The sequence below is a fragment of the Monopterus albus genome, unplaced genomic scaffold (assembly GCF_001952655.1).
Source record: "Monopterus albus unplaced genomic scaffold, M_albus_1.0 scaffold47.1, whole genome shotgun sequence".
In the NCBI taxonomy this organism is placed as follows: Eukaryota; Metazoa; Chordata; class Actinopteri; order Synbranchiformes; family Synbranchidae; genus Monopterus; species Monopterus albus.
This window is the reverse complement of record NW_018127927.1, coordinates 1,857,944-1,885,673: the sequence shown is the minus strand read 5'-3', so window position 1 is coordinate 1,885,673 and position 27,730 is coordinate 1,857,944. Positions and strand designations below refer to the sequence as shown.

The following is a 27,730-nucleotide window of genomic DNA, read 5'->3' as shown; positions in this document are numbered from 1 at the left end:
AGTCTGACTTACTGCCGGCAATGCGAACCAAGCTCCTGCTCCGGTCGTACAGGGACTGGACAGCCCTTAGCAAAGGGCCCTGGACCCTGTACTCCCGGAGCACCCCTCACAGGGCGCTGCGAGGGACACGGTCGAATGCCTTCTCCAGAACCACAAAACACATGTGGACTGGTTGGGCAAACTCCCATGAACCCTCCGCCACCCTGAAGAGGGTATAGAGCTGGTCCAGTGTTCCACGGCCAGGACAAAAACCGCATTGTTCCTCCTGAATCCGAGGTTCGACTATCGGTTGAATTCTCCCCTCCAGTACCCTGGCATAGACTTTTCCGGGGAGGCTGAGGAGTGTGATCCCCCTATAGTTGGAACACACCCTCCGGTCCCCCTTCTTGAAAAGAGGGACCACCACCCCGGGCTGCCAGTCCAGAGGCACTGTCCCCGACCGCCACGTTGCAGATGCGTGTCAGCCAAGACAGCCCCACAACATCCAGAGACTTAAGGTACTCAGGGCGGATCTCATCCACTCCCGGTGCCTTGCCACCGAGAATCTTCTCAACTACCTCAGTGACTTCAGCTTGGGTGATGGACGAGACCACCTCTGAGCCCTCAGCCTCTGCTTCCTCTTCAGAAGACATGGCGCCGAGGTTGAGGAGATCCTCGAAGTATTCCTTCCACCGTCCGACAATGTACCCAGTTGAGGTCAACAGCTGCTCACCTCCATTGTAAACAGTTTTGGCAGAGCACTGCTTCCCCCTCCTGAGGCGCCAGAAGGTTTGCCAGAATCTCTTTGAGGCGGACCGATAGTCCCTCTCTATGGCCTCATGGAACTCTTCCCAGACCCGAGTTTTTGCCTCCGCAACCACCCGGGCTGCGGCCTGCTTGGCCTCCGAAAGGACTCCTTCTTCAGCTTAACGGCATCCTTTACTTCCGGTGTCCACCACCGGGTTTGGGGATTGCCACCATGACAGGCCACAGCTCCGAACGGCCGCATCAACAATGGAGGTGGAGAACATGGTCCACTCGGACTCAGTGTCTCCAACCTCCCCCGGGATCTGGTCAAAGCTCTGCCGGAGGTGGGAGTTGAAGATCTCTCTGACAGGGGATTCTGCTAAACATTTCCAACAGACCCTCACAATACATTTGGGTCTGCTGAGCCTGTCCAGCTTTCTCCCCCACCATCGGATCCAGCTCACCACCAGGTGGTGATCAGTTGACAGCTCTGCTCCTCTCTTCACCCGAGTGTCCAAGACATACGGCCAAAGGTCAGACCGCATTAATTTGGCGATCAAAGTTCAGAGCAGAATCAATTTTTACGCCTAAATTCAAGAGTGTCTGTTTCTCATACCGCACCAGGTGACCTAAGTCAACTGAAGGTGGGTCACCAGACTTATTTGGGCCAAACACTGTAACTTCAGTCTTTGTCTCATTAAGTTTTAACAAATTTAGGGTCATCCACTCCTTGACATCATCATAATCATAATGGTTTAATTGAAAAGTTATCCTTCCTCTTTAGCGGCATATAAATCTGAATATCATCAGCAAAGCAATGAAAAAGGGCACCATGCTTTCTCAGGGTGGAATCAAGAGGCAGTAGATATAGTGAGAACAGCAAAGGCCCCAGAATTGACCCCTGCGGAACCCCAAAAAACAGTGAGGATGACCAAGATTCAACGTCAGCAATACCTACACACATGGACCTGCCAGACAAGTAAGACCTAAACCATTCCAGGGTAGTGCCCCTAATGCCCACCGTATCTTTAAGCTGGGATATTAAAATACTATGATCAACCGTATCAAAGGTCGCAGTCAGATCCAGCAGGACAAGGATCACATAATCATTCGCATCAGTTGCCAAAAATATATCACTGAAAACCTTTAATCAGGCTGACTCTGTACTATGTAAAGTTTTAAAACCAGATTGGAAGACCTCCAGGACATTGTACTCATCTAAAAAGGACTTCAACTGAATATAAACCACTCTTTCTAATAATTTAGAAATAAAGGGGAGCTTAGAGATTGGCCTAAAATTAGCGGCTTTAATTTTGATAAACAGATCAGATCCGTGGTAATACCAGCTTTTTTTCAACTGAGACTCTTAACAAAGGTGAAGCCCTACTTATCATGCCCAGACTTAGAAAAAGCTATCCATGCTTTCATCACCTCGCGGCTGGACTACTGTAATGCCCTCTCTGTCAGAATCTCGCAATCGCATCTTCGGAAGCTTCAGCTGGTTCAGAACGCTGTGGTTCAACTGTTGTCGAACACCTCCAGGTACGCTCACATCATTCCTGTGCTTCACTTGCTACACTGGTTGCCAATACAGTCTAGAGTTGACTTCAAAGTGTTACTATTTGTATTTAAGTCCATTAATGACCTCGCTCCTCCATACCTATCGGATCTTCAATCTGTCTATGCTCCGCGCAGAGCTCTGCGCTCCTCAGAGCATCTGTCCCAGGTTGTCCCTCGGTCAAGATACAAAAACTGGGGCGATCGTTCTTTTACCGTGTATGGCCCCAGACTTTGGAACTCCCTACCGCCATAGCTACGGTCCATAACTGAGCTAGCGGCCTTTAAGTCAACTCTAAAAACCCATCTTTTTAGACAGGCCCTTGGTCCCTAACTTGTTCCACTCTTAACCCTCTTTTAACTCATTGTTTTATGCTGTTTGTGTCCTAATATGGAAGATTTTTACTCCTTCTGTTTTTAAAATTTGTGTTTTATTCTGTTTAGGTCTTCTTGTTTTAGTACTGTTTTTTATTAGCATATATATGTTCTGTTGTGAAGCACTCTGTGCTCCTTTGGAGTTGTAAAGTGCTATATAAATACACTTTTATTATATTATTATTATTATTCAACAGCGGTCCAGTCAATTGGAGCTAGTAGTCTCACAGTTAGTGAAATGGGGATCACCAGAGTGCAGTGAATGTGTCTCAATTGATTGTAGTATAAAAACACCTGGGTCTGGAAGGTCCAGTCACTGGTTAATCAGTATGCCTGGCTACCATTACACCATGAAGACAAAAGAACACTCCAAGCAACTCAGAGAAAAAGTTATTGAAAAATATAAGTCGGGATGGATAGAAAAAAAATTTCCAGGGCACTGAAGATCCCCGGAGTTCAGTTAAATCCATTATCACGAAATGGAAGGAATATGGCACATGTCTAAATTTACCTAGATCAGGCCGTCCTCACAAACTGAGTGACCGTGCAAGAAGGAGACTAGTGAGAGAGGCCACCAAGACACCTATGACTACTTTGAAGGAGTTACAAGTTTCAGCAGCTGAGATGGGAGAGACTGTGCATACAACAACTGTTGCCCGGGTTGCTCACCAGTCAAAGCTTTATGGGAGAGTGGCAAAGAGAAAAGCCACTGCTGAAGAAAACTCATTTTAAATTTCAATTAAAGTTCACCAAAAGGCATGTGGGAGACTCCATGGTCAAGTCGAAGAAAGTTCTTTGGTCTGATGAGACCAAAATGGTGCATTTTGGCCATCAGACAAGAAGCTATGTTTGGCGGACACCAAACACTGCACATCACGACAAACACACCATCCCCATTGTGGCAGCATCATGCTGTGGGGATGCTTCTCGGCAGCATCCCCACATCCCTCGGCATAGGAAAATCCTGGAGGACAATCATATTCAGTCTGCAAGAGAACTACGGCTTGGGAGAAGATTTATTTTCCAGCAAGACAATGACCCAAAGCATACAGCAAAAACTACACAGAAATGGTTTAAAGACAACAAGGTGAGTGTTCTGGAGTGGCAGAGTCAAAGCCCAGATCTCAGTCCAATGGAGAATTTGTGGCTGGACTTGGAAACGACTGTTCACACCCGATCCCCATGCAACCTGGCAGAGCTTGAGCAGTTTTGCAAAGTTTAATGGAGTAAAACTGCAGTGTCCAGATGTGCAAGCCTGACTGAGACCTGTCCACACAGACTCAGTACTGTGATTGCAGCCAAAGGTACATCTACCAAATATTGACTTGAAGGGGGTGAATATTTATGTAATCCCTTTATTCCCATTACATATTTTTATTTAATTGACATTACTTTGTAGAAACCTGTTTTCACTTTGGCATTAAAGAGTTTTTTTTTTGTCATTTCTTTGTCAAAAAAGCCTAATTATATTGACCATGATTGATTTATAAAATCAATAATAGGGTAAAACATCCATAGGGGTGAATACTTTCTATAGGCACTGTATCTATTCCCCAATTGACTAAAGAATGTTTTATTGTTACTGCAGGAGTTGGAAATAGGGCCTCCCACTAGCCTATACAGTAGTAGTAGTAGTAGTAATAGTAGTATTTTATGATTGTTCTCCACCATGGTTGCTCTTACTGTTCTCACTCTTCAACCTCAATTTGAATTCGTTCTAATTATTCTCGAGTCCCCCTTGGATTGGGTCCCTAATCTACAGTATGCATGTTAAGTTCAGATAGGTTTTCTGTTTGGGGTCAAATCCAAAATTTGGACCTGCAAAGCCCTCTACTTAGAACCACCACAAATATGTGTGCAGAACTTGCTTTAGAACCAACTTATGGCAACAGGCAGCTGTTGTTGGGATAAACCTTAAATATATAACAGTATCTGTGATGTACCCATAAACTATTCGATACAATGTCTCTTTAGTAAAGCACCAGGACTGATTTGATGATATTAATCCAGAGAAACAGGCTTTTACAGATAAATACAAATATTATGTTGAACTAAGCTGATCATTTTTACAAAATGCCTTTAAAATCAGAAAACATCATATGTTACTTTCAAGCAAATATTAATTTATTTTAACTGACTGTTGGCTAATGGGGATACATTTGCGGCTGAAAGCATGAAAAGTATTGAAGTGCTTTCACTCATTACATAGTGTTTGATTATAAATTAAAATTGCCAAAGGTTATTGGTCATGATTAATTTGTCAAGCCTGGGTTTAAAGCATTATTATGTAACCTTTGCTGGACAGTGGCCACTATCGCCACAGTAAATATGCATTATGGCATCAAACATATGCTAATATAACAGCAGAACAAATAGAGAAGAGTCATTAACCTACAGGGAACTTCTCAATTATGAAAGCTGCAAAGCCTGTCTAAAAAGTGTGAACTTATTGTGTAGATGCGAAGCATAGTATGGATGCTGAATCAGCATCCATACATTTATTTAAATAAATTTTATTTATTCTGAAAATCTTGCCCCATTCAAATGAATGGGAAAATTCTAATTCAGCATACTTTCAGCATAATTTCAGCTATTAAAATGTTTAGCTCTTCAAGGACATTCATGCTTCTATTCAAAATTTTACTAAACTTCATACTTTTAAAATATTTAGCTTTATTTTGAAAATCTGGCCCCATTCAAATGAATGGGCAAATTCAACTTCAACATACTTTCAGCTATTTCAGTCATTAAAATGTTCAGCTCCTTAAGGACATTCATATTTCTATTCAGAACTTTTCAAAACTTCATGCTTTTTTAAATATTTTGCTTTGTTTTGAAAATCTTGCCCTATTCAAATGAATGGGAGAAATTCCACTTCAGCATATTTTCAGCTTTCTCAGCTATCAAAATGTTCAGCTCTTCAGAATTTTTCTAAACTTCATACCTTTGAAATATTTAGCTTTATTTTGAAAACCTTGCCCCATTCAAATGAATGGGGAAATTCTACTTCAGCATACCTTCAGCTATTAAAATGTTCAGCTCTTCAAGGACATTCATGCTTCTATTCACAATTTTTCAAAACATCACACTTCTAAAATATTTAGCTTTATTCTGAAAAGTTTGCCCCTTTTAAATGAATGGGGAAATTCTACTTAAGCATACTTTCAGGTATTTCAGGTGTCAAAATGTTCAGCTCTCCCAGGACATTCATGCTTCGACTCACAATTTTTCTACACTTCTGAAATATTTAGCTTTATCTTGAAAATTTTCCCCCATTCAAATTACTGGGAAATTCTACTTCAGCATACTTTCAGGTAAATATGCCTTTCAGGTGTCAAAATGTTCAGCATTTTCAGGGTGATCCTTCAGCACATAGCCCCCACACGCATTTTCGACAGGAAATGCATTTATCTAGTTAGCAAATATTAACCATCAGACGCTAACAGACTCCTACAAAAGACAACAGAGGCACAAACTCTGTTTCTACAACTGCAAAGAGCAAGGGTGTGTCTTCTTGTTTATTATTTTAACTTTTTATTTTTAATACAAAAAATGTGCCTTTTGTTCTTCTGTTTCTCTGGTTTGACAGAAGTAAACTATAATGTTCAATTTTGTTTGCTTTGGCTAGTAAGTTTGGCATAGCAGTGTATAAAATTGTGTATAATATTCATTAGGATAGTTCTCTTGTCTCACTAATGAATTGTTGTAGTAGCCTTGCACACTGGTCTTACGGTTTTCTATTACCTCACTGTATTAATAGATGGCCTATTGAGACATTCTCTAAATAGAGAAAGAGGCATTTGCTTGTCACTTGGATGTGGCTGACATAGCCGGTAATCAATAATCAGAATTTCACATTGCCAGCTAAATGCTCATAACCCAGAAATATCAAGAACATGAAACACACACTGGCTGTATATTACTTGGTGAGCCTCATACAAATGATATAATGTATGCTGGAAAACTGAGTAATTGCTAACCAGTGTACTGGTGTACTGTATCATCTTCAGACTGGCTGAAACATGAAGTAAAGTTTTACATTGTTGTGAGGCTCTGGCTTTGTGCCATCACTTTTCAATGATCACATTTAAACTAGGCTAAAGCAATGTCTGGCCTGGTGGCTGTGTTCAGAGTTTTGAGTTACCTGTCAGCCTGAGCTCCTGGGGCTCTCATTCAGTCTAGAGTCAAGAATAAAGATGATAGCAGTTTTGCTAGGGGGGATTATTGTTGTATGTGCCTGCCTGAGGAATGTAAGCTAGTTAATTCAGTGTTATCCTGTAAATTTCCTTTTTAAATTGCACCCCTCTAGATCTGCTTTCATGTATTGTCTTCATCTTTGCAACCACCGTTTCTGTTTTCTCTGTTTTCCTTAGCTTGAGAAACATTACCTTCAGCAACATTATTAGTATTTGAATTTTGACTTTTTATAATAAGTCAGTGAGACTGGGCAATGGTGGCTAAGCTGCCATTTTTATTTAACTTTGTGGGTTGTTTTGTTCTTAAATTAACTTGAAGCTTGAGGCAAAGCAGCTGTCTGAGTGTGCCCTCAAACAATGTGTATTGCCCACAGACACCTAAACACACACTAACACAGCTAGCATTTCACCTAGATCATTGATAATTAGTATGTCACCAGACTGTACACTTGGCTTCATTATGACGCATTATCCTGCTTACAAATGACCAAACATACCACAAAACTGAACAACACTAGTGCCATATTTTAAGGGTGAATGGTCTAGGTAGCTGTAAGATAAAGGGCTTTCCATGTGATCTACAGTTGCTAAGCAGAACGAATAGTTGTGACCAACAGCTACGCATGGATTTTCATGTCCAGCAGCGACAGAGGTCCTTTTGTCCAGTGCCTCTCTTCTGCTCCTACTGCCTGCTGCTTTATGATCCCTGCTGCTGCTTTAATAACATGCATTGATCCTTCATTAATACCCCTTTAACTGACTTCTAAATGATCATTTGTCAACTTATTTTAATCTTAACTTGTATTTCCATGCTGTTAATTATTGGGGTGAATCCATGTAGCACTGTAGAGTATGAATTTTAATGGAATTTAATTTGTTTTGACCTGTGTTTTTAATTAGGCCTCAGTTGTTTAGTCAGGATCTGTCCAAGAGAGGTTACATTAGGTGTCTCCAGTAATTTCTGGGCTTAATTGCAAGTTTAATGAGTGTACATTGATATTTCCTTGTGGATTTTCCTGGCTGTATTGTGATGAAGATGGAGCAGTCACTGTATCTGATTGAGCTGCTCTTGGAATCTGGAGAGTTTATGGTAAATAGAATAAACTCTGGAATGAAGCTGGCAGCCTTTATCTGTACTAACAATGTAGCAGTTCTCCATAATTTTGGGGTTGCCATGAAATTAACACTTAAAACTGAAAATGTTTATTTTGTCATACAGATGAACCTCTATTTTCGATATTGCTGGTCAAGGAGAGTTAACAAAAAATCCCAAGACCTGACTTATCAGAACGTTGCATGACAAGAGTAATTCAATGTTGTGGGAGCAGAGCAGTGTGCAGACTCCACCTCATTTCTGCTCTTTCTTTAAGGAACGAAATTCAATTGACACACAATATATTCAATGTTTATTGTTTGATTTGATTGTTCAGACTTAGTGACACTATTTTTGATGGACTTATGAAAATAAGACAAAATAACACTGAAGGTCTGTAGCTGTGGGTTTGTTGCACAAACATTTGCATGGAACAAACAATACAGTGTCAGTTTTATAATTTGATAAAAAGGTAATATTTGTCCTGAGGCTACAGGCCACTGGTTTATTCTCTTGGTAACATGAAGGTGCTAAATATTAACACTTTTGCAAAATGGTCACTTGGCCTAGGGCTGGAGTCGATGCAGACTTGTGTGTCAAAAATGGAAAGAGTTAATTCTCTTGGGAGCATACAGTAGTTGAATTTGTTAAAAATTTTTCTTTTTGCAAAATGTTTAAAAATGTCTACATCATTGAAACCAAAGTTTCAGTCAAGAATAACATACTGCAAATGACAGCTGGCCATAATACTTTAGCTGTCTTGAGTTACAATAGTCCTGTAAACTATAAAATGAAACTTTATTACAGGATTCTTGTGAATCCAGGTGTATCTTGACTTGTCATGGCTAGTTTTCACTCACTAACAGTTGCATCTACGAGAGGGACACACTGATGTGTGTGCTCAGTTTGGGTACATTGATGACATATTTGACCTCATGCAAGAATATTTTTAGGCCTCGGCGTTGGCAATAGCCACAGCTGGTAGCATTATGTTTTTGGGTTGTCTGTCCTTACTTCCATCTGGCCTATTCTTGTAAATGCGATATGTCAGGAATGCTTTGAATTTCATCAAATTTGGCACATGTCCACATGGACTCAAGGAGGAACTGATTGAATTTTGGTGGTTGAAGATCAAAGGACTAAGTCAGTGGTCTCAAGTCTGTCTCATTCTCATGAATTTGACCCAGCATTGCAATAGCATTGACCCATTATCAATGCATATTAGAGTTCAGTATACAGATGGCCCTGGGAAAGAAACTGCCCCTCAGTCTGGAGGCGCATGCTCTGGTTGATCTATAGCACCTGCCTGAGGGCAACAGATCAGTGTGAGAGGAGTGTTTAACAATATTTTTAGCTCTACTGAGACAACGTGAAGTTGCTATGTCCTCCAAGGATGGCAGCCAAAGATTTTATTTCTGCTGCTTTCACTACTCTTTGTGTATCACACTGAAATACAGTATGGTAGAATTGACTTCATAGCTGCTCGTTAGAAAGCAATCAGCATTCTCCTCTCTATACTGTTCCTCCTGAGCACTTTCAGAAAGTCAAGTCTCTGATTTGCCCTCTTCACGGTGGCAGTGGTGTTGGCTGACCAGGAGAGATCTTTGGATAAGAGGATACCAAGAAATTTAAAGGACTACATTTGTTCCACAACTTCAGCAGTTATGCAGAGCGGGGGTGGATCTGAGTCACACTTCTTCCTGTAGTCCAGTATCAGTTCTTTGGTCTTGATGATGTTTCACAGCAAATTGTTCACTGAGCATCACCCTGACAGTCTCTGGATCTCACCTCTATATGCTGACTCTTCTTCTCCCAAGATGAGCCCAAAAGCATTTGTCCATCCATCCATTATCTATACTGCTTATTCTTGAATAAGGTCGTAGGGGGGTTGGGGGCTGGACACTGGGCGAGAGGCAGGGTACACCCTGGACAAGTTGCCAGTCTATCACAGGGCTGACATGTAGACAAACAACCACATACACTCACACTCGCTCCTACAGGCAATTTAGAGTCGCCAATCAAACTAAGCTGCATATCTTTGGACTGTGGGAGGAAGCTGGAGTACCTGGAGAGAACCATTGCAGTCACACGGAAAACATGCAAACTCCACACAGAAAGGCCCCAGGTAAGCCAGGGCTCGAACCTAGAACCTTCTTGAGGTGACAGTGCTAACCACCACGTCTCTGTGCTGCCCAACATCAGTTGTGCTGTCTGCAAATTTAACAGTAATGTTTGATGAGTGAACAGGTGTACAGTCATGGGCGTACAGTGTATAGAGAAACAGACTCAGCACGCAACCTTGAGGAGCTCAAGTACTCAGTATGATGGAGTAGGGAACAAGTGTGATGTGCCAGGAGTGATTTGTCATGACCGATTGGCAGAGGCATACAACCGTGAAGTGGTAATTCTAGTTGATTTCTTGCCCTGTTCCACATCAGATTCACCAGACTTTCTTAAGTGGACAAACCTAATGTAAATTGTTCATATGAGACAGATGGACACAACCTGTTCATGAGGAGGTGGTGTTTGTGAAATTTGATAAATAGTATAGTCAGCTACCCTAAAAAGTTTTATTAATTGTGCAGGCACACACACATAATTATACTGCAGAGCTGTCAAAACTCAACAAACAGAAAGATGACAGAGAAAGTAATCATATTAGTGGTTGCAAAATAATTTGATAATGGTGATAGTACATCTGTCAGTGACAGGTCATCAGGGCAGTGGTGTACTGGGGACAGGAATAAAAAAGAGAAGGGTTCAGGTTACATTAGGGTTGATGATAAAACAAAAAAAAAAGTGGCCCATGACTAATATGTCAAAGGGACAACAATCAAGAGAATGTAACAGCATACAATAGGTGATGTTACACAGTCAGGTGCAACAGAGGATAATGTTACACAGAGACCTGCATAAAGACCCAGCAGTTGGAGTGAGACAATGTTCCTGCATTCTCTAAAGCTGCTGTGACAACGTATGCAAATAAAAATACTACGATTTAAATTGCCTGTCGGTAAACTGGCAAGCCATGAATGTGATGAAATGGTGAACAGAATTTGTGTCCCCCTGCGAAAGAAAGACAGTATTTCTGTTCTTTTCATACAACAGATCTGGACCACTCATGAATTTTGTTCATTACCTAAGAGAAAACGCACAAGAAGCACAAGCACATTGAAAACTGATGAATGCCACATATTCTTTTAAATCTCTCAGATGTGCCATTTAAGAACAGATTTGTTTGTACGACTGAGGCCTGTTATCTGGTTACGAGAGGTTAAGTCACAGGAGTCAGCTAAACAGTGGATCTTACTTTGTTCAGTCTGTTCTGACCTGCTGTGTAGCTAACACTAAATTAGCTAGCCGGAGTATCAGTGTGGCCAGATAGAATGGCTCCTTACACAAGCTGGGCTTCTTTTTGTTTAACTAGGCATTTAGAATTTATTGTGGCAGATGGTTATAATTCGGGCTACTTTTTATACCGGGCTGTTCTCCAAAGGTTTTCAAACTGTAAAGGAGGTGCAGGAGAATAGCAGTGGAGGCGCAGATGGAGAGACATGAGGTGAAAATACTGCATGAGGTACTGTAAATGGGACAGGTGCTTGCAGGTGCTCTATAAAAGTTAGTTTGTCCCATTTATCAACACTGTCAGTAGTTGCAACAGCAGCAGTGTCTATAACACATAGCTCATTGAAGCAATTGAGGTAGGTCACTGTTAAACACCTACTGCCCAACTCCTGCAGTGCAATTTGTGTCAGAGATCAAGTCAAGTCACATCTCAACACAGACATGGTACAGATATTTTTACACGTCCATAAAATAATCTTATCTTTGATGTCCATATCCAGATGTTGCCTGACAATACTCATAATTTTAGGTTTTCTTCAGTAATTTACAGTATTGATAGTATGTTCTGTTTCTGTTTCTAAAGGTTTAGATCTGTTCATAAAAGAGACTGTTTACACCATGGAATTATAGTGCAGAAAAACATTGGTTACTTTTTGTTAGTGAAATCTGGCAACACCGCTGAAGGACATATTACAAAATAAATGTGTATCTTCTTTTAAGGTTTAACACCCATCCTATTACAGTAATTCTGTGGTTTAAAGCTCAAATGACGTAAAGTCTGTTGGATCTCTGCCTATTACCATCTGCAGCCCTCCCCTTGTCTTCAGTCTTCAATATATGACATGTCACAGTTAAAGCAAGGCAAAAATGTTTCAGGGGCTTAACTGTTTTGTCTAATTAAAATGTATTCTTACAAAATAAATTCAGAAGTTGTGACCTAAAATAAAATGACTTCTCAAAATTACTTTAATTTGAGTTGACTCATTGGGCCTCAAAGCAAATGAATCACACATGATCTTAATTGACAGGAATATGTGGAGACGGCCTTATTAGTGCCCTTCTTAAAATGCGTTAATTTGCCCAGTACTGACGGATGCCTCAGCATCATTGGTGCATCATACACTTGTTAAAGATTACTAAGGAAGGGAAATGTCAGCCTTTTCCACTGGTGACTTTTGAGTAAATCTATTCTGATATCATGCTGTACTTTCCAGGAGTAACAGCCATCTCTTTCCTCATCTTCTATTTCTGTATTACCCAGTGCACCCTGGATGTCTGTACAGGGAGACATCAGAGTGGATTCTGGACTTCTTCAGTATCTAGTGTGAAAAGAGGATGAGGCATTTTGGCTGAGCCTATACAGTCTAATCTTAGCTCCAATTTCAGGAGACATTCCTCCATTAACCTCTTGCTTCATTGGCAAGACTTATTATTTTATTACTTTATTAACACATTCTTCTTGCCTGGTCGATTAAAGGTTTAAAGGAATAGTTATTTTAATGAGCATAACTAATAAAAGAACATTTTCTTCATCATTCCACAAAATAGAGGGCCATGCAGGAGCTGTCACTCTCCTGTTGTCCTTTCATGATCCCCTTTGGCAGTGCTTTACATTTACATCACACTGAGTTGCTATGGCCATTCTGAAGCAATTATGAAAGGCTATGGACAGCAAAATAAAAGTCTTATGCAGACTAAAATAACAACGCATACTTTCAGTCCTTCATAGACGCACACAGCTCACACCACTTGGCTGCATGTAAGTCTACTTTAGAGTCCATTCCCCAATGAGCCTCCTGCTGCACTTATTAGATCCACTAATTTTCAGTCCAAGTGCTCAACAGTGCAGTTGTGCACTTTTGCTGCAAGGAGATTCACAAACAGTCAACAGCCTTTCCAGCACTCACAGTGGTGAAGAATCCTTAAAACACATTTCTGTAGCCAGATGATGATCTGGATCAGCACCAAAATCTAATGGATTGCTTTACCTCTCCAAACAATTTCATCCAAATCTATTCATTACTTTTTGAGTTACCTGCATGCTGTGAATAAACCAACCAACACACACTGGTAACATTAGGCAGAGGTAATTCTCCTAATTATGTCAGTCCAGTTCTTATTTGATTCTATTTTTATTTTACTTAACTCCATTTTAGTTCCTAAATGTTATGGCACCCAATACTAGGTGAGAGAGAATTATTTCAATTTTCTGTATGTCCTTCACATATGATGAATTGTCAATAAAATTCTTGAACCTTGAACCTAATAACTGGAAGTTCTGCCCATAAGTCACACAAGGTATGGGACTAGGACTTAAGTAAATGTGTTTTAAATACCACTGATGTTTCTTGCAAAAAGGAGTTAGTAGATTGCTGTGCCTATTGTTTATTGCAAGAGAAGGCAACATATCTTGACCTGACTTTTACTTTTAAATAAAAAGGCTGCTTTTCCTCCAAACATTGACAGTGGATATCACACAGGCAAGTGTAGTCAAAAATTCAGCTGTTTCTCGGTTTACAGCTAGGCTGCTTGTCATCCACAGATGTTGACTAGCAGAGGAGAGCATCTTGACAGCTGAAGTAGTGCATGTAGTTTTAACACTCAAAGTGAAAACAAAGCAAGATAAAAATCCCTAGATGAGTATTTTCCTCAAGTGCTGCCTTTCGGGGAAAGTTTTCACAAACCACTTTGGCCATTCCATTTAAACATACTCATGAAAGTGTCACACTGGCAGAGAGACATTACCTTGTCAAACAGCTTCAGTGGACAGGCTACCTATTATTTAAAACAAAAACAGAATCGGCTTACATCAGAGTGGTGATTTGTATGTCAGTTTACCCCAATTTGTGTGTAAAGATACAGAGAGCTGTTTCAGCTCATGGTTAGTTGACATCAACAGATGTTATGGATGTTAGGGTACTACCATTTGTAAGTCAAATGTGAGAGGTTGAGAACAGACCAGTTTGTGAGTAATCTATTCACATGCAACATCTGATGCCTCAGTGGAGGTTATGCATGTGTGAGTATTCCTAGTACATGGAGGGAGACAGAGTGGTACAGATAATCTGACAGGCTACAGATGCTGGCCCACACCTTTGCTATCCCAGTTAGTAAGGACATATAGCTGTGTATATCCCTGGTACTGCCGTGATTTCTGAAGGTGATCTGACTTTGGGTTGGTACTGTATGACCAGTCTCATTTACTGAGAGAATAAGAGTACAGATGCTTCTCTTAAAATCAAAATGTGCACATAAATATAGTAGATGTAAGCAATGAGCAGTGACAGCTGCAGTTGCCTAAACCAAAACCGTTTTAAATCTTAGGCTTTACACAGTATTTTGTATAAAGAATGTTACGTGTGAGTGTGGTGTGGACCCCAGTTGCAGACAGAGACCAGGAGGAGTGGGAGCTAAAGAAAGTGGTTAATGAACAAAACACAGGTAATGCTAGGTGGCAGGAAGACGAGGAACCCAGGAGAGCCGGCACCAGGAGGGACACAGGAACCAGAGGACGAGCAGCAGTACAGGAGGCACACACACGAACCAGGGCAATCAAATCAGCAGAGTAGCAGTGGCAGTGGTATTCCAGTTAGCAGAGTAGTAGCCCTCAGGTATACAGTGAAGTAGCGCTAGCAGAGGAGCACTAGCAGTCAGAGTAGCAGACAGATACACACGGATAGGAGTGCTAGCTGGTAAATAAACGAAACAGAAAGGTGAGGAGCTAAGGATTTACGTGAGTCAAAACAAAAAAAGACAAGTAACGGCGAGGAGTACTGACTAACCAGGCGGAGAGTAAACGAGGCTGCTGAGTTGCAGAAACAAGCAGAAATGGATAGAGAAGGATCTGAACACAGAGTTGAAGCGCAGTAATCTCGGGACACGCACACATCGTACTAAGGGTATGAATGAACAGAAAACAGGTGTATACAGTATGTACAGAACCAGACCGGGACATAATGAGCAGCAGGTGAATGACATGGTGACTGATTGTGGTGGCAGAACAGCGGGGAACAACGAGCAACAGGTGAATGGAATGATGATTGATAGCGGTGACAGAGTAGCGGGGAGAGAACAGGTAAACAGAAACATAAATCCCGGAAGCAGATCGACGTGAAACCGTAACAGAATGTAATAAAGAATGTGATGGGTGTGTGTGATTGTACTTGTTATACTTAGTATGTTAGTCTGTTTGTGTTGTTTTCAGTCTCCCTCTTTATCATATCAACTTCCAGTACTATTGATTGTGTATAGCTTGTGACTGGCTTGTGCTCAGATTTGAGTCTCTCTCCACACATTGCATTCTAAACCACTTCCACATCTAGTTATCAAGATGCTTTTTTTTCAATACTTTCTTCAGAGTTCCCCATAAAGAAGCACTTTGTGGTATCTTAAAACCCTTGTTTAACATTTGTGGTGGAGAGTGGGATGAGAGGATTGATACAGAATGCTTTTCTGCTGCAAGAACTTACCAGGCCATTACCTGGAACTTCCCATAACTTGAACTTGTAGGGCAAAAATAGTCAGATTGGAAAGTAAAAAGCGGTTACTGCTACTGTATGTTGTTGCTGTAGTTGAATTGTGACAACCCTGCAGGTACTTGGAACTAGATTTGGTACTACCTCCTGAGCGGTGCTGAAATTGAGCTCTCAGAACTTGTTTCCATGGTATTGGGACAATGGGTACAATTTCAGTTATAGGTCAGCTAGTCCCAGTAGTGAAAAAGGTCTGTTAGCTTAATGATTGGCAAAACTGTGACTGACAGTGTCCGAAGGTAACAAAATTCATCTACCAGCCACTATAAAGCTCATAAATTAAACAAGTCATTTTAGAGGTGTATGAATGTGTATGTACAGTAAATGTAAAATAAATAAATGACTGCAAGTGATATTGATGAGTCAGCGTTGGTAGGCCCTGAAGAATACAATTTTGAAAATAAATAAATAAATAAAATCTACACATGTGGAGTTATAAAAAGTGACCCCAGTAGCCCACTCTTCTTCTCTGCTTCAGGCTAGCACCTCCAGCTGCTACTAGATAACTCACCCGAAACAGGAGAGTTATCTTGTCAGTAATGTAGACACCAGATTTTTACTTTGGGAGATAATAAAAAAAGAAAACAAAACATTATTTCAGGTTCTGCTGCATTGTTTTTGATCCTTTTTGTTTTAAACAGTTGATTCCAAGTCCAGCATAGTTATGGAGTGCAAATTAATATAGTAACATACTCTTTCAGCAGGTTATATCTCATTTGTGTGATTCATACAACAACTGAGAGAAAAAACACGTTATGATTTCATGAGGGTTATTTCAAGGCTTGGAGCAGTGGCTTGTGAAATGTGTTAGCTTTATTCTAGCTGTTTCCCCATTTCCAGACTTCATGCTAAGCTAAGCTAACATTTTCTAAATGTAACTTAACACATACAGTATATGAGAATGATATCAATCTTCATCATGTGACTCTTAGAAATGAAGCATATTTCCCAAAGTGACAAACTGTTCCTGTAAATGCACTTGACTGGGCAAATTATGGTAAAGCAAAGGTACCCCCTTAAAGTGAGTCTTACAGCAGTGTGTAGAATGCCATGTGCTGTGTATAATTCACATTAATCTTTCTCTAAACTGGATTTTCAGCTTGACTGTGTATGCACACTAACTTTTGATGAAGATTCAGGGCATCCTAACATATCTTCCTTCCTCCTAGAGTTGTCATATTATGAAGTCACTCAGAGGGCTTTAATCAACTGAATAGTTTTCCTGAAAGCTTGTTTCCGTCTTGCTGCTTGCTGTTTCTGTCTTGCCACTCACATCACTAACTTTTAAAATCCTATAATGCTGCATTCCATCTTTCTGCTGTACTCATACTGTCATTCCTTGTGTCTGCTGGCTGTCACTGAGTGTGGATATTGCACAGCTGAGGGTGGGGGTATGAGGTGGCATTCAACCAACAATTAGCACCACTTACAGCCTTTATCACACCTAAATGGCTCCATCTCCAAAGCCAGATTGAGATAAGCACTGTCCATTCATCTGTAATTATGTGGAAGCAAGAACCAACTAAACTGAACTAAGAGGAGAAGGAACTGTGGCACATTGGTGAAACGAGTGTGGGGCCACTGGGGTTTTGCATGTTCACTCACATTTACTTTTTGTGTTCTCTGTGGGTGGAAGTTAATTATAAGACATATATTGTTTTACACTTGAATGTACTGTGATTATCTGCAAGCAGAAACCACATTACATAATGGTCACTGAACAGGTTTCACTTTGGTCTTCAAATTAAGTGTTTACAGTTAGACTGAATATTCTTAGAGTCTTAACCTGTAATTACTGTAAGCCTCTAATAATTTCAAAACCCAAGTTTCCAAGTTATCCCTAGTTGCAAAAAGTTCATGTTCAGCTTTTAAACTGGCAGTTACTATTTCACAAAATAAATGTAAGTGAAACAACTTTACTGCAGGTGGTCAAATTGTCATTGACATCATTATTTTCAGGTTAAATCAGTTTTCTTCAAGGCAACATGACATAGCACATACATCTGTGCTGTGGTAGACAGAATAGCAGGTATTATGGATGTACTATAAAGGAGTCATCTGCAGTAAAGTGGTGTTACTTCACAGAATCTTCATTTTGTCCTCTTGTGCCTTTTTAAACATACTGACAGGACCTAAAGAGTGCACCTTTTCCATTCACACATACTGACTTAAACCTATAACCTGTCTGTGTGTTCCAGGTATAAGTGGCTCACTGACTGCAGCCCTGGACCCATCAGGAGTTCCAAAAAGGAAGACAGATGAGACTGCAGCTTCTAATTGAGAATGCTACCTGTCTCTCTACCTCACCATGTCTCCCTAGCAAAACTGTTAACCTGTCCCCTTCCACACATCCTCTTTTTGCCTTTTGTTTTTTCCCATAACACACTGAGTTTGTGATCGCTGTCTACACCCAGCTGAAACCCAAGTGATATGACTAAAACAGCCTTTATTTTCAACATGTTGTTTTTTCCTTTTAATGCTGCCAGCCACCAAGGCTGTGGGGGGAAGCATCATTATACTTCCCACCAGGTTGCTAGTCACAGTCTGGTGTGGCTCTGGGGACTTGTGCTACACCTGTCCCTTTCTTCATGTCAACGGGTTGACCTGAAACACCCCATCATATCCACAGGCTATGGAAAGGTCCGTGGTATCAGAAAGGAGCTCAACAATGAGATCTTGGGCCCAGTGGAGCAGTACTTAGGTGTGCCATATGCTACCGCACCTATTGGTGAGCGTCGCTTCCAGCCTCCTGAAGCTCCAGGCTCCTGGCAGGAGATTCGCAATGCCACCCATTTTGCACCTGTGTGTCCCCAGAATGTGCACGGGGTTTTACCTGAGATCATGCTGCCAGTGTGGTTCACTGACAACTTGGATGCTGCAGCCACCTATGTTCAGAACCAGAGTGAGGACTGCCTTTACCTCAACATCTATATACCCACTGAAGATGGTGAGTGACAAAACTCTCATACTACATACAACGGGAGACAATCTTGTAGCCTGTTAGATGTTCATTCAGAATGAATTAGAAAAAGGCCAGTGTAAGAGCAACTTTCTTGGTCATCCTCTTGGCATCAGTCTGAGAGAAAAGATTTGCTAGTGTCAATCACAACTGTTTCAGAGTCCAAGAACAGCTTTCATTTATTCATTTTTTCCACATTTCATAATTGTCTCATTACTCCAGTGCTTCCTGGAATAGTTTTATTTTTATACATTATTTAGACTTATATTCTGTGGAAGGGGAGCCAAAAGACCCTCAAAAGATTATCAAAGAAGTTGTTCTCTGATAGTCCCCTGGGCTTGTATGAATGTCATTCTCAATTGCTATCAGATAGCAATCAGTTATTAATCTAAATCACTAAATGTACATGCTGCAAAATAGTCATATATACAATCTACCTGAAACTAATAGTCTGTTAAGCACTGTACTTTAAGCCATACTTTATATTCATATTTAATAAATTTTTGCTGATTTTTGTACGAATTGCCACATTGTGTCATGCTGCATTTTAGCTTGATTTAACACTAATGAGTTTAAATCATCTTCAGCATATTAATTATGTTATCTTGGTAACAGGAACCTTTTGCATGAACAGTGCAGAGTAGGCCGTGTGTTTTGAGTGACTGAACAAAGTGAAACGCAAATGTACAGTAATAAATCAAATGGTTACTCTAAGACAACATTAACATTTTGTTATTTCAACCAGTGGAAGAGAAAAATCTCTGTCAAATTAATCACAGACACTAGTCCCTGCACTGAGAGGAATTTCCCAGAACTGTATATATACTGTAAAGCTCATATACAGTATGTTTTACCAAACCAGTAACATTTATTCTGTAATTAAAATCTGTCTAAACACAATATTAATGAGAGAAACTAATCAAAGAAACACTTGTTTCACTAGCAACACAATCACCCTTCAAAATATGACATCATACCATTCATGAAAATTCACAGCTTATTGATCTGGTATTGAAATCCACATTAAAGAGGTCATTCCTTATAAATGAATGTCCAGTTCTTCAATGTGGGTCTGTTGCCCAGCATAAGACCTCCACCCACTCTTCATCTGTAGTAATGAAGAGGACTTAGGTCAGTACTATTATAATAAAAAGCAAAGTGACATAATTTTAAATATTCAACTCCTACTAAAACATATAAAATTTAACATTTAGATGATTGTAAAAACAACACCACTGAACCCAAACACACAGTTCTGCTTTCCCTGTTCCTTTCACCTTATCTTGTCAATCATAGGGATCCATTGCAGAGTATATGAAAAAGGACATGGTTTACTTTTAATAGTCAACCATTAAGATGAACTAGTCTGCGTATTTTTATTATTTCAGTTAGCTAAAGACTAACATTTGCATTGCCATATGAACAGATGAAGCCTTTTATGCTATGACTCAAAAACTCAGTCTGAACTACTGACAAACTGTCTTACTAAGGGCACATTTGCTATGCAGCCACTTGTCTTTTAAGTTACAGTAACAAAGAGCTGTAGTATTGTTAAAATGTTGTTTTAATCCTTAGTGACCATTTTGACAGTATGCACATGCTACATTGGAATGAAACCTTTGGGCTTGTTTTGCCTATGTTGCACTGTGGTTTCTGTGAAAACTACTGTTGGTGCAGCAGCAAGTTTGAAAGGACATATAGCAAATACAGTACATTGTCACAGAATAACCTTGTTTGTCAAAAAAGTAAATATCACTATAAGCAAAACCCCCATCTCTTCTTGGGCTATCTGAGAGCACTTCTTACATGACTGATCTTGTGGAGAGCGTCTGAGAAAGCATGTGGGCAGGTAAAAGAACACAGGATCAAAGTGCAACTTTGGAGGCAAACCATATGCTACTGATGACAGTAAGCAAAGCAAATGATAAAATGTGAAAACAAACATCATTAAAACATCACCTGAGAATTGCCTGAGTGTGTTCAATAACACACATTCTTGCATTACTGCTGCTGCTCTTGTATGAAGTCTATCATTAAGATTAGTCTAAAGTGGTGCACATCTTTGTTAACGCTGAAACTATAACCTATTTAAAAAGATTGTGTCAGTGTTTCAGATTATTGTAGTGAATGCTCCATAGCCCAACAAAATGATGGAAACAGATTAATTACTTATGGAAAATATTCTTTCTCTTGTACAATGAGAGCCCACAGCTTCAGAGATGTTGTGAACAAGTGATTTTAACTACTCACTGCACAAGAACGCGTACATACATGGGTCGAGTTAGAACTAATAGTTGTACAGTATGTTGTACATATGGCACATGCTCACTGAGAGGATGATGTAGAACCTCTCATGTTATTCCCAGGAGAAAAGATGTGCAAATGAGTGAAACAGATTTTATATGTAGCCCTGTCTGCTTGTCAGGATGTGTCACTTTTTGTCATGGGTCACTGCTTACACAAGGCTGGTGCTGTCCCTAGGGAGATGTTTTGCCTTGTGTGTGAGAGAGAGAAATAGAGACTGTGAGAGAGAGAAGTGCCCCTGAAATAAAGCACACTACATTTATCACATGTAACTGTTGTCACAATCCCTCAAACTGTTTACTCTGTGTTAAACTGGTATTTGTATCAAAAGTACCAGTTTTAAAACTTCCTTTAAACCTTAACACCGTCATTGCTGGAAATGTAACTTATCATTTTCTTTAATATCTGGAGGAGTCTGCAAAGCACACATCCTGATGGCATTAAATATCCCAAGAAGGATTCAGCGTACCATCTGTGCTTAGATTGTCTGCCACTCTAGCAATGCATCTCTAAGGATGGTAATGCCCAGACTGAAATATCTCAACAACTCAGGACATTGGTTTTTGGGGAAATACCACTACTGCATGGCTTGTGCTGGAATTTAGTAGACATTCATGGTTCCCAGATGATGAATCCTAATCCTTTGCCTCTTGCACCAAAATGACGACTGTGGTTTCAAATGAGAGTTTTCAACAACCACTGGATTTATTAGTATGAAATGGTGTAGACATTCATGCCCCCCTCAGCATGAATTGTTATTGGTGGCTGCTGACTTTTAAGTTGCGCTATTGTATCAGCTGCTCAAAACTGATTTGTTCAACTTTTTGGAATATGAACAAATACCTGAAAAACTAAAGGCCTCTCCCTCATCCTCATTAGCATGCTAACATGCTAGCATAAGATGGTGAACATGGCAAGCATTATACATTATCTGCTTAGCATCAGTATGTTAGCATGTGAGTACAGCTTCACAGAGCTTTTATCAAGTTGTAGACTTAGGGGCCTTTCGTGGTTTTTGCTGTATGTGTACGCAGCTGTTCACATCCGTTCCTGTGTATGGAATTTAGTAGTGTTTCAGTGAAAATAAGCTTTGTTAGGTAGTAAATAATTTTGTTACCTTAGTACCAGTAAAATGATGGTAAAACATGTATAAAGGGAAGATGCTGGTGTTGTAATGTTCTGTTTAGCACAGTTCATGGCAGATGTGCTGTAGGTGTGCCAAAATAAATATTCCTTTGCAGCCCGGATCCGAATGTTTTGGTGCCAGGTCAGATCATCACACCATATTCTCTGTGTTATACTTTGGACAAAAGAAAATCTGTAGCTCTTATTTGTTTCTGCATCTGTTTGCTCCTCCTGCTCTTTACTCTCTGAAACTGTCCCTGCCTCTTCTCTTCTCTCCTCCATCTTTATGCAGATGGCAGTAGAAGGAGGTCACTGCTCTGAATGCAAATGAGCTCAGTGCCCTTTCCCACCAGACCACTGTGTAGCCTGCTCCTTCTTCAATTCAGATGAAATATCTCCTTTGAAAAATATAAATAAACACAAATGTTCGCATGAACTAAACAGTGAGCTTCACACTCTCCATTTATCTCTCTCTCACTACCTCTTTCTTGTGTTCCCCCTAACTCTTCTGTGTTGCCAGGCTGCTAGGCAAGAGCACTGTCTCACCACATTCCTATTTCCTCAAGACACTCCTCAGATGAGGGCCTAAGATCCTTCATTTTTATTGCCGCTAGAGCAACCATTTACCCTGCTCTTTATTAAAAACAATATTTTTAGGAGGCAGGACAGTAGAGGCAAGGATGGAGCTGTAGACTAGGGGCAGAGTAGAAGAGATGGGGTGAGGAAGGATAGGAGTGGATGTGCTAGAAGCTGCTGCTTGGATGTAGGGGACCCAGAGCTGTGTCTGACACCTTGTCAAGCAGACAAGCCACCACAGACATGACATACTGCAGCTTCATCCCGTTTACTGCACTGAAATGGAAATGGAGAGGGAAGAGAGACAGCTTGGCTCTGGCCACTAGCTCACTGAACCGAACAGAAACGCTGTTGACTGAGAGATGGAGCTGCATTAGGTCAAAGAATACTGGGACAACTCAAGCTAAATGCTCCTGCACAGGCCATTGCATTTCACTGACCACTGGCCCATTACATCATGCGACAGTCATCCTACTGGCAGGTTTCTTATATGGCAGATTGGAAATATGTTTTTGGCCCTTGAACTGTGTGTGTTTGTTAGCCTTTAGCTACTTTTGTCGTGTCTATGCTTTTGTAATACTTCTTACAAACTCAGTTGTCAAAAATCAGGGCTGAGCATTTAGACTATTTCAGTGCAAAATGTCTCAGATGTGAAGCTTTGGTGCTTTTCTAAGTTGTATATCTTTGTTAACTGAATACATATTGTTTGTTTTTATTGTTATGACACTGTGACAACAATGTCATTATTTTGGTTGGTCTGTTCACCACTGATCCAGACTGATAAATTTAAACAAAATATTAGATTGACTGTCATTAACTTTTGTAGACCTTCATGGTATGCATAGGATAAACATTTATGGCTCTTGTGATGTGCCAAGTTTAATTTAGCACTGCCATGTTGCTGAACAGGTAGGTTTTAATGAAATGTCTCAATAACTGCTGGACTGATTGTTATGAGATTTGATTTAGACATTCATGCTTTCCTCAGGATAAACTGTAACTTGTTTATTAGCAAGTCCCAGAGTTGTCGTCTATTGTAGCTCCATCATTAGGTTAGATTTTTACTTTATTCAATACACTGATTCATGACATACTAGCTGAACCTTGTGCTAGTAAGTTAATGTTAGCATGCTAACATGCTAAACAAAGATGGTAAACATGGTACACATTGTACTGGCTAAACATCAGCATGTTAGCATGGTGACAATAACTAGCAGTCAAGTGCAGCCTCACAGAGGTCCCAGCATGTCTGGAGACTCCTGGATTCTTGATGGGTTCTAGAAGTGTGGCCTGGGTAATTTCATTATTTTCTGACATCTCATAGACTGAACAATCAATTAACCAAAAAAAATTAACAGATTATATGAAGGAAAATAATCCTAACCACAACAATAGTTCTTCTCTGTGTTTTTTTGTTTTGTTTTTTATACTAGAAGTCAAGTGGATTCTGTGTACTGAAAGTGAGGTGCCCATGTGAAGTCGTACTGCAAATCCACAAAAATAAGATGGCTAGTGTATAAGCACCACTGAAGTATTAAGTCCATTCAGTCCATACCATCAGCAACCTCTGATCAGCATCTTTGTCATTAGAACAGCTGTTTGTCTGTCAGCAGCTCTTGATGAGCATAAAGGACAGTGGCCAACGGACAAACTGTTTTCTCCAAGCTGACGGACAGTAGAAATTTATTGTACAAAAATTTGTTTTTCTGTAGCCTCAGCAGAAAAAAATCAGCAAGACAGTGAAACCTTAAAGCTCACAGTGACATTAAGACCATGATCAGTCATAACAGATAGCGGTAAATCATTTGCAACACATAAATAACAGGGGAGTTGTGTGTGTTAAACCGCTGTCTTTGGAGATTACACTTCACTAAACACACCAGAGGTAAAGAAAATAGACGAAGTGAAAAAAAAAACTGCAGGGTGTCTCTGGATAATATGTGTCTCACGGTTGTATCTCAGAGTCCATGTGAATTGATGTTTTTGATAAAAGAGAATTTTATCTGTTCCATGAGACGGGCAAGTGATGGATGCCAAAAAGATGTCTAAAACAATACTTTGTGTGAATTTAGGTTGAAGTTTGATAGTCTGTTTAAAAAGTGTGACTGTCATTGGAGCTTATTCTCACATATAGGTTAGTTTTTTATTAGGCATTAGAAAACAAATTAAATTATAGTAGTCTCCATTAAGTGGTGAGGTGTGGTTTTAAAGTGGTGCTAAGTAGTGGGGAAGTGCTGACGAGATAGAGGCCTAATGTATCTTTCCATCCATTAACCGTCTGTCTACCTGTATGCTCGGTAGTCTAGGACCAACTACTGTACCATCTCCCTCTATGACAGGAAGTGCTCTCTGGATCCGGCGCCTGCACAGCAGCACTCAACGATGCCACAAATCCATTAAGCATTGATCTTTTTCCATTTAGATAGAAAATAAACATTTTATATCAAAAAACCATATTCATATAACAGGGTTGGATGAAAATGCGGCATTATAATTGTAGAGTGCAGTAATGCTCTGTCATCAATAGGAAATAGATGTGTTATACCCCAGTTCTTTTATTGGACACATCTGAGTAAGGAAGGAGTTCGTCCTTCTTGATTTTAGTGCTGGTTTATTTTAAAAAATATATAAATAAAGATTACAGAACACAATCTGGTTTGTTCCTTCCTCCAGAAACACACACACTCTGGCTGCTGGGGAGAGGAGATCCAGGAAACACAGAGCCTAATACATTTATTAGTTTTGGGCTAACCCCTTACACAGACAAAGTCCGTCCAGCAGACTCCATCTCTTATCTAGCGCTCCACAGGCTTGGAGCAGCTGCATGTTACCTAGTCATAAAAAAATGAGGTAGCTCGATGTGTGTGGATGTTGTTACGTGGTGCGTAACTAAAACAATCATTCAGACATAAATCTAACACAAGATTAATACAAGAAAACAATTTGGCGTCAAGGTACACTTATCAGAATCAACACTGTCTTCTAACCTTTAAGCAAAGTAGGCTAGAGCAGACTTTGAAGCTTATTAAATTGCATTACTAATACATTAATGTCTAATAGTTATCTGACTAATTTATTAATTTCTAACACATGTCAGAAACATGCTGATGGAGTGATTAACACCTTGGTAACATACAGCATTCTTTAAAATGAGTGACTGCTGGGAATGTGCAGGGAATGTGCTGCTGGGTGGGTCAAAGAGGACAGCAACAGATGATAAGGATACTGTTAACATGCTTTGTGTAGCATGGGGCTGTGGGCGTGTGAATGCGAGTGTGTTTAATGACTTTCATGAAAACAATCCGGGTTGTTCCTTCCTCCAGAAACACACACACTCTGGCTGCTGGGGAGAGGAGATCCCGGAAACAGCCTAATACATTTATCAGTTTTGGGCTAACCCCTTACAACCCCGGGGGCGGCTGTGGCTCAGGAGGTAGACCGGGTCGTTTCCTAACCGGAGGATTAGCGGTTTGATTCCCGGATTGCCCAGTCAACATGTCGAGGTGTCCTTGAGCAAGACACTAAACCCCCAGTTGCTCCCGGTGATGTCACCGGTGTATGAATGCGTGAGTGCTTGGGAGTGCGAATGGGTGAATGGCCGAATAATGTGTGAAAGCGCTTTGAGTGTGCTGTAAAAGCATAGAAAGGCACTATACAAGTATAAGACCATTTACCATGTAGACAGTGACTGAGAACGACACACAGTGCCGCAGTAATTGTGGGGTGGTGAAAAGCCCCACTGACAGAAACAAAGAAGAAACAAATTAATGTGATCCTTATCAGTTAAGACTTACAAAGGTTGACACACAGGGCATTGGTTGGCCACTGTGATAAATGTTTGTTATTGGCTCTTCCCTGTGTAGCATTTAACTGCCATTACTATTAAAGCCTAATATAGGCTCCTCTTTGACCTTGGTGAGGGGAGCCCTGTCACAAGCCTTTGCAGGTGGTATAAATATCACAAACAGCTCTCTGTCTTTGCTAGTTTTGTAGGAAAGACTCACATTTCAGGTTCTGTGCCAGTATCTCTCTGTCCACAATGTGCATGTGTGGTCACATGTATTCAGGATGAGTATCTGTGCCTGTGTCCTAAGTTCCTATCAGTCTAGTCCCTCTAGATTGTACTGGGACTTTTGCCTTAGGACTGCAACACTGCCCTGAGCTGAAACAGGACACACAGCATCTTGGCATTCCTTTGCCTTTTCAGACCGAAAAGAGTGATGGCTTGATTCTGCCCATTGATTTTTCTTTAAAAAAGTGTGTCACGACTGATTGGGAGAGAGGTTGAGGAGAAGTGGCCTCTGGGGTCATTTAGAAGACAGTCTGTGACTAGACCCTAAGCACAAAACAGAGGAGTTTGGGGTGAAATCCTGGTAAACCTTTTGTCTTTAGCTGTATAGTCACAGAACAGAGCATCTTATAGTTTTGATATTTTTCTCTAGTAATCCTTGCTTGCTATCTTACTTTTCTGTTTTGTTGTCTTACAAATGCAGTGTTTCTGAATTTTGTCTTCTGTCTCCCCCCCCCTTTAGGTCCCCTCACAAAAAAACATGAGTCTACAATGAACAGACCAAGGGATGAAGGTATTTTAAACCCCCCCACTCCATTTTTTAAACTTCATGGGAAATATTGTGTTTGTATCTGTGTTCATAAGCATCTTAGTCTCATCACTCTGTGTGCACATTATACACACATCTATCAACTTCTCACAAGCACATTTATAGCTAAATATATTAATATATATTAAGAGCTAACATACTATGCTTGATCAACCGCATGCTGATGTTCTGATCAGTGTTCACTCCTTTTTCACTTGCACTTTTATCCATCCATCCATCCATTTTCTTCCGCTTATCCGGGACCGGGTCGCGGGGGCAGCAGTCTAAGCAAAGATGCCCAGACTTCCCTCTCTCCAGACACTTCCTCCAGCTCCTCCGGGGGA

The 27,730-nt window shown here is 40.5% G+C and overlaps 1 protein-coding gene across 4 annotated transcripts in view; it reads left to right on the top strand.

The window, feature by feature from the left end:
- Positions 1–27,730, top strand: part of LOC109960443 (neuroligin-2-like) — a 73,084-nt gene that overhangs the window by 19,748 nt on the left and 25,606 nt on the right. The window contains exons 1-3 of one of the 4 annotated variants that reach the window (XM_020600554.1): positions 15,087–15,316; positions 18,023–18,771; positions 27,321–27,371. In XM_020600554.1, the coding sequence (XP_020456210.1) occupies positions 18,255–18,771; positions 27,321–27,371 (568 nt within the window). In that variant the 5' untranslated portion in view covers positions 15,087–15,316; positions 18,023–18,254. The other 3 variants (XM_020600553.1, XM_020600555.1, XM_020600551.1) reach the window with 3 other exon arrangements.